The sequence below is a fragment of the Eucyclogobius newberryi genome, unplaced genomic scaffold (genome assembly GCF_026437365.1).
Source record: "Eucyclogobius newberryi isolate DKJ021-1_F unplaced genomic scaffold, fEucNew1.0.hap1 SCAF_5, whole genome shotgun sequence".
Lineage (NCBI taxonomy): Eukaryota > Metazoa > Chordata > Actinopteri > Gobiiformes > Gobiidae > Eucyclogobius > Eucyclogobius newberryi.
In genome coordinates, this window is record NW_027316167.1 from 42989510 (window position 1) to 42997884 (window position 8375).

The following is an 8375-nucleotide window of genomic DNA, read 5'->3' on the forward strand; positions in this document are numbered from 1 at the left end:
GAAGAAGAAGAAGAGAAGAAGAAGAAGAAGAAGAAGAAGAAGAAGAAGAAGAAGAAGAAGAAGAAGAAGAAGAAGAAGAAGAAGAAGAAGAAGAAGAAGAAGAAGAAGAAGAAGAAGAAGAAGAAGAAGAAGAAGAAGAAGAAGAGAAGAACGAAGAACCAGAACCAGAAGAAGAACCAGAACCAGAAGAAGAAGAAGAAGAACCAGAACCAGAAGAAGAAGAAGAAGAACCAGAACCAGAAGAAGAAGAAGAAGAAGAAGAACCAGAAGAAGAAGAAGAAGAAGAAGAACCAGAAGAAGAAGAAGAAGAAGAAGAACCAGAAGAAGAAGAAGAAGAAGAAGAACCAGAAGAAGAAGAAGAAGAAGAAGAACCAGAAGAAGAAGAAGAAGAAGAAGAACCAGAAGAAGAAGAAGAAGAAGAAGAACCAGAAGAAGAAGAAGAAGAAGAAGAACCAGAAGAAGAAGAAGAAGAAGAAGAACCAGAAGAAGAAGAAGAAGAAGAACCAGAAGAAGAAGAAGAAGAAGAACCAGAAGAAGAAGAAGAAGAAGAACCAGAAGAAGAAGAAGAAGAAGAACCAGAAGAAGAAGAAGAAGAACCAGAAGAAGAAGAAGAAGAACCAGAAGAAGAAGAAGAACCAGAACCATCTCGGACTCTGAGGACCTCAGGGACCGGCCTCCTGCTGGTGCCAGAGTCAGGACTAAACATGGGGAATCTGCGTTTCAGTTTTATGCAGCTAAAATCTGGAACATTCTTCCTGAAGATGTGAGACAGGCTTCTACTCTGACAATGTTCAAATCTAAGCTAAAAACAGTTTTGTTTAGCTGCGCATATGACTGAAAGGATTTTTTCTTTGCACTCTTCTCTTTTGTTTGTGATTTTATTAGTTTAGAAAATCAGTTGGATTGATAATTTTTAATTTAGTTAATTTTATTGTGTTTCTGTAATTTCTTTGTGATTTGAATGCATTTGTCCTGCTGTGTGAAGCACTTTGAATTGCCTTGTGTATGAAATGTGCTCTACAAATAAACTTGCCTTGCCTACTTAGCGCAAATGAGTGCTTTATATGGGGATGACGACCGTCGTGAGACAGGTTAGTTTTATCCTACTGATGATGTGTTGCTTCGCGGTCGTCATCCCAATGTAAAGTGCTCGTTTAGTGCGCACTTTACAAGCCCGTTTACAACAGTAATATTCCATTTTCCTACAACTAATTAGTCTGCACGGGGCGTGCATGAGTGAAGGAGTGCGTTAGTGAGTGTTTGGAAGTGGGCGAGCGCTTCGCGCTCGATTTCGTGCGCACTACGTGCGCACTTTCGCAGCCGTGAAACAACAAATTAAAAAACTCACACCTAAATAAAAAAAGGTTAAACACAAAACGACAATAAAATACAAATATTTAATTTCAATTTATGTTTGTAACACGCAAAATTACCACAACCGCTGCCTCTGTGGGCGACTGTTGAGAGAGTCCCATTTGACCAATTTCAAATGAAGTCAATGTCATTTTTTCATGTGTCTAATATGTTACTATGTCCAGTCCTTGGCTGTTGGTGATGTTTGTCTAATCCATTTCTTTGTGATGGCCTTTTCTCCTGATTTCACAAGTACGTTCCAAAGTTATCCATTCATTATGTCCATGGCAGGAGGTATATACTATAAAGGTCAGTTCTAAAATAATAATTTCAGTCCAATATTTCTGAGAAACAGGAAATTCCCGAAACATGTGATCTTTTTTCTTTCAAAAAATCATGTGGTTTTGTAGTCCTCATTGGAATGTACTTCCCCCTCTCTGTCCAAACAAGATTACCATCTCTTTCCCATTTGTTTTTCATATATTTACTAGAGTAGTTGTACAAATTAGTAATGCATTGATTTCATTTAGATATTATTCCCCTTTGAAAGTTCAGATTTTTTTATTTTACTGTCATACTCACAAGCAATTAATGCCATATTCATGTGCATATAACTAATGTAAATAAGAGCGTTTACTTACCATTATTATTAGTATTATTTAGTCTTATTCTAGCTATTTTTACTTTACTTTATTTTATTATTATTTTATTTTATTATTATTTTATTTTATTATTATTTTATTTTTGTATTTATTTTTCCCTCCATTCCTTATTAAGATATGAGAGGAGTTTTGTGAATAGGAGTTTTTGTTTTGTTTATAAGAGTTCTTCTATTAAGAGTTCAAACTTCCTAATAAGTTATCCGTCCTTTTCCCCTGTAACACCAACATTTCCCCATGTGTGGACAATAAAAGGAACATCTGCTCTTATCTTATATGCACAACGGGTGCTCCCCGCACGCACCCGTTGTGCTCCCCGCACGCACCCGTCGCGCTCCCCCGCACGCACCCGCATGCACCCGCCGTGCTCGCCCGTACGCACTCCCCGTGCTCCGCGCCGCACCCGCCGCCTAATGTCGGCCTAATGCTCGTCGCTGAGAGAGTTTTTTAGCATTTCTAAACAATGACTGACACAACGATGTATTGAACCTTCAAAGCAACAAAAAGACGAAATGTAGGTTCAACCCCCCAAGACGAAAAATATTACGTCTTTTCAGCTTCAACCCATTTTGAGATGATCCCTTAAATAGTGTAGCCGCCGGCAGGGACGTAAAAGGGGTGTGGTCCTGCTTAATTTCTTGGCTTATAACTAATGTTTTCCACCAAGAAACCAACAAGTTTCAGATTGTATCACCTTTTGTTTAGTTTGTATGTTTTGATGAACTCCAGGTCAGCACAGGGATTTTCAATTTGGTTCCCATTATTCAACCGTTTGTCATCTGTCAGTAAAGTGTGCGGAAACCTTCGGCATCACATTACACTCAATATTTTCCAATTGAGCTTCATATTCTGGATCACAGCAATGCTCTGATTTGAGCATACTCCTCAGCCTCCCGGGTAAGGTCTATTCCAGGTCCTGGAGAGGAGAATCTGACCGATAGTCGAACCTCGATTTCAGGAGGAGCAGAGTGGTTTTGGTCCCGGTCGTGGAACACTGGACCAGCTCTATACCCTCCATCGGGTGCTCCAGGGTTCATGGGAGTTTGCCCAACCAGTCCACATGTGCTTTATGGATCTGGAGAAGGCTTTTGACCGTGTCCCTCTGGGTGTCCTTTGGGGGGTGCTCCGGGAGTACGGGGTCCGGGGCCCTTTGCTCAGGGCTGTCCGGTCCCTGTATGACCGGAGCAGGAGCTGTGTTCGCATTGCCGGCAGTAAGTCAGACCTATTCCCAGTGCATGTTGGACTCCTCCTCAGACCTGCCACAGGGACCACAGGATCTCATCTCTGCTGTTTACAGATGTTTTCCTGATGGCTCCATCAAACCTGGACCTGCAGCTGCACTGGGACGGTTTGAGCTGAGTGTGAAGCGGCTGGGATGAGAACCTCCAAATCCGAGGCCATGATTCTCGACCGGAAAAAGGTGGTTAGCCCTCTCCAGGTGGGTGGGCGGTCCTTGCCCCAAGTGGACGAGTTTCTCGGGTAGGATGGAACGTGAGATTTACAGGCGGTCAAGAAGGAGCTGAGTCCAAAGGCAAAGCTCTCAATTTACCGGTCACTCTACGTTCCTGACCTCACCTATGGTCATGAGCTTTAATGACCGAAAGAACAAGATCGCAGATACAAGCGGTCGAAATGAGTTTCCTCCGCCGGGTGGCTGGGCGCTCCCTTAGAGATAGGGGGAGGAGCTCAGTCACACGGGAGGAGCTCGGAGTAGAGCTGCTGCTCCTCCAGCATCTGTTCCGGAGCCTCCTGGACCCCTCCCTGGGGTGGTGTTTTGGGCATGACTCACCGAGAAGAGACCCTGGGGAGGCCCCAGGACACTCTGGAGGGACTATGTCTCTCTGGCCTGGGAATGCCTTGGGATCCCCCGGAGGAGTTGGAGGAAGTGTCTGGGGAGGAGGAAGTCTGGGAGTCCCTGTTTAGACTGCTGTTCCTACGACCCAGCCCCGGATAAAGCGGAAGAAGATGGATGGCATATTGGGTCAAATTAAGCCATCATAACAAATATGAGAAAAGAAAAAAATATCTTATACCTACAAGAAACCTGTTAAAACATCAAAAATGTACTAAATTTGGTTATAACAGACTTTACTTTTCCTCATATAGGAGCATACATAAGAGGGACGTGGCCATATTCATCTCAAGCAGAATAGTCTTAAGATAAAGATGGCAAATTTGAACTGGTTAAAGGCAATATTAATGGAAGTGTATTTACTTTGATAAACGTATATTTACCCTCAAGCGGCGACATAATGTAGGGTCAATTGATATCTGGAGAGATGAATCCTATTCACTAATTACACATTTTTCCAACCCACATAAGATCTATACTAGAATGAAGTACTTTGTATATTGAACAAAGACAGGTCCAAACTTACAGAGGCAGACACAGGTACAACAGATCTAAGTGATCATGCTGCTGTTCATCACTGTAGATCTGGAACACACTTTGGATATTTAATGCTCGTCGACTCAATGACCCACAATTTGTACAAATGATGACAAATGACATTGAGACGTTTGTAAAGGAAAACGACAATGTGATGTTTCTCCACCAGGGACGCAGCTAAGGCAGTTATGAGGGGCAGAGTTATTGCTGTTGCCTCAGCCAAAAAGAAACAAAGGCAGAAACAACTACCATTCTGACAATAGAGGCCCAGATCTACCACACCAGACAAGACCCAAGGTGTAGGCTGTGCAAAGGGCCCTGAGACCATCCCACACATGACTGCAGGTGCAGATGCTGCAGGGACATCATACATGGAGCTTTATCACCAGGAGCTGGCATCGTGTAAGAAACATCTGTGCAGAGTACGGGCTGGAGACCCCAAGGACAAGGTGGGAAACACCTCCAAAGGTGGTTGAGAACGACCGAGCCAAAGTCCTCTGGGACTTCCAGATACAGAAGCAGCATCAGAAGCAGCATCAGAATCAGAAAGGGAAAATTTGTCACTGAACAAAAATTCACAGACATAGGAACTTGTCCTGGTGGTTCGGTGCAACACAAACAAAACCATTGAACACTTTATACAGAGATGGCATGATGTGTACATTCTAAATAAAATATAAACTATAAAGTTTTGTAGTGCAATAGAAGTGAACAGTGCAATGAGAACAAGGTGCTCTGACAGTGTTCATGAGTCTAACTGCAGAGGGAAAGAAACTGTTCTTATGACGGGAGGTTCTGGTCTGGATGGACCGTAGCCTCCTGCTTGAGGGGAGTGGCCTCCTGCTTGAGGGGAGTGGCTCGAATAGTGCGTGTGCCGGGTGAGAAGGGTCGGCTGTGATCCGACCTGCTCGATCCAGAGTCCTGGAGACGTACAGGTCCTGCAGAGATAGAGGTTCGCGGCCGATCACCTTCTCAGCAGAGGGCGCTGTAGTCTCTGTTTGTCCCTGGCTGTGGCTCCAGCGTAGCACACGGTGATGGAGGAGGTGATGGAGGAGGTGATGGAGGAGGTGAGGATGGACTCGATGATGGCCGTGTAGAACTGCATCATCATCTCCGTTGTCAGATTGATCCTCAGCTGCTGCAGGAAGTACATCCTCTGCTGGAGCTTCTTGATGAGGAGCTGATGGTGGCTCCCACTTGAGGTCCTGGTGATGGTGGAGCAGAGGAAGAGGAGGGAGTCCACAGTGGAGATGGGGGAGTCTGACATGGTGAGGGGGGGCTGTGACTTTCCTAAAGTCCACGATCATCTCCACTGTTTTCTAGGCATTGAACTCCAGGTTGTTACCGCTGCACTTGGACCAGGTGGACCGGTCGATGAGGGTGGTGTCGTCATGGTGATGAGGGTGGTGTTGTCCGCAAACTTGATTAGTTTTACAGAGTTGTTGTTGTTAGACAGACCTGTATTTGGGCCTCAGGACTCTGTATTTGGACTCTCTCTGGCGCCCAGGCTTTTAGATAGGATTTAAAAACACCCCGTCCAAATAATTTTGTCACAAAAATAACTTAAATAATTTGCGCGCGCCGTCCGAATACGGAAGGCCAAAATTAGAATCACACTCCGCCACTTAGGAGCGGCGTATCGCACCGTATTTTCAGACGCTTTTACTAAATAAAGCGGCGCTTTTAGTGCTTTCTGACGTTATGCCGTAAACGAGTGTTGTAATTTACGCCATGCGCCGCTCCTATTGTGGCGGAGTGTGATCATATTGTCGCCGTGGGCGGCGCGAGCAGAAAAGTTACACTACAGCGCTCGCACGGACGGTGATCTGGTGAACGGGTGATCTGGAGAACGGGTGATCTGGTGAACGGGTGATCTGGTGAACGGGTGCCAAATAAACATTTGGGACCAGAATGGAAGTCGTCTACGTTACTGTCAATTGACAGATAAAAATAACCTTGTGCGCTTGACCTAGTTTCGGTTCTTCGTCAATTTAATGAGGTTTCGATGAAATTCTGTCAAAGTGCGCGAAAGAATGTGGAGCTTCGGAATTCTCCGGACCAGGGCTCGGCAGCCAATCAGAGCCAAGCACACAAATTTCGTCGACCAATCAGCGCGCATCATGCAAATTTTCACTTGTAAACTGTCATGGCGCGGACCGTGGCGGTCTATCGTCAACGCTTCCCGGCCCGATTTAATGACACGTGACACAAAGTCTTCTGCATGTGAGAGACACAAGGGTCCGATTCCAGACCGAGACGCATTCGAACAGAATGTGGGCGGGGCTGGCGGGTCAGGCAAGGGATTGTGGGCTAAATGTGATTCTTGGTTTGAATTATCAGCCTAACCCTATTTTTATATATATATATTATATATTATATATTATATATTATATATATTATATATATTATATATATTATATATATTATATATATTATATATTATATATATTATATATATTATATATAAATACAAAGTACAAAAAGGCTAAGTTCTCGATACCGATTTGGATCCCACAGTCATGATTAATAATCGAAAATGATGTCATTTTCAACACAACATAATTGTAATTTCATAAATATCACCAGGTGATTCTTAGGGACATTTGTCCTTTGATCTCTGACCCTGTGTTTTCATTTGCAGACCAGTTTTCCCATCCCAGAGTTCATCATGGCCGTGGGCTTCTTCACTGTGCTCATCCTGGAGCGGCTGGTGCTGCACTGCCAGGAGCGCAGCGCTGCCCGTGGTGAGCGGGAGCCTCTTCTGCACGCTCAGGGTCATGGTCATGGACACGCAGAGGCTGTGGATCCAGAGCTGGAGAGCAGAGGACATCACGCTCACGTGGACCTGCAGGCTCACTCCCCGTTCCGCTCCTTCATGCTCTTCCTCTCGCTCTCGCTGCACTCGGTGTTCGAGGGTCTGGCCATCGGTCTGCAGAACACAGAGTCCCAGGTACGACATGTGTCAGAGAAAAGCTTTTACCTCAAGGGCTATTTATTTATGAGTTATTTTCCCGTCACCGTGACACAGCCATGTTTTTGTGATGGGCTTTTCCAGAGCGGCTCTGATTGTGTCCATGGCAGGAACCTAAAGGAATAATAGAGGATGTTTTGCCCTTTTTGAGAACTCAAGTGACTGTTGGTCCCTGTTTGAAATGTGCACGTGCACTCATGTGCACATTTGGCAGAACTACTGGGCTGTCCACGAGGAAATGAGACTCAGATTTGCGTGCGTGTCGTTACACTCATAGAAAAACAAAAAGAAAAGCTAGTGTGTAAATAAGTGGCACAATGAAATATAATTCTATGCTAGCTAACATTCCGTTGACCTGTGCCGTGTTTCCTTCTCCAGGTTCTGCAGATCTGCATCGCCATCCTGGTGCACAAGTCCATCATCGTGTTCAGCCTGTCTGTGAAGCTGGTGCAGAGCGGGCTGCGTCCCGGCTGGTTGGCCGCGTACCTGGCAGTGTTCGCTTTGGCGTCTCCCCTGGGCATTGGCGTGGGCATCGGGGTGATGGAGGCGCACTTGAGCTCCGGGGCCCTGGTGCAGGCCGTGCTGGAGGGCCTGGCCGCCGGCACCTTCGTCTACATCACCTTCATGGAGATCCTGCCTCACGAGCTGAACTCTCCGGGTCGGCAGCTACTCAAAGTCTTCTTCCTGTTGCTGGGCTTCTGCATCATGGCCGGACTCAGCTTTGTGGACTGAACGGGCGCCGCTGCTCGTCACGTGACTGAGCGGGCGCCGCTGCTCGTCTCGTGACTGAGCGGGCGCCGCAGCTCGTCACGTGACTGAGCGGGCGCCGCAGCTCGTCACGTGACTGAGCGGGCGCCGCAGCTCGTCACGTGACTGAGCGGGCGCCGCAGCTCGTCACGTGACTGAGCAGGCTGAGAGCTTTATGTGCCGCTCCCGTTTATCTATGCAATATGTTCCTTTTACCATTTTAAAGATTTTATTTAAACTCTGTGGTTTTATTTGA

General features: G+C 45.8%; 1 protein-coding gene across 1 annotated transcript in view; it reads left to right on the plus strand.

Moving 5' to 3' along the window:
- Window positions 1–8119, plus strand: part of slc39a1 (solute carrier family 39 member 1) — a 27546-nt gene extending 19427 nt beyond the window's left edge. Inside the window, exons 3-4 of the mRNA XM_072465674.1 lie at window positions 7043–7351; window positions 7751–8119. Of these exons, the coding sequence (XP_072321775.1) occupies window positions 7043–7351; window positions 7751–8104 (663 nt within the window). The 3' untranslated portion in view covers window positions 8105–8119. The remainder of the gene's footprint in view (window positions 1–7042; window positions 7352–7750) is intronic.
- The last annotated feature ends 256 nt before the right edge of the window (window positions 8120–8375 follow it).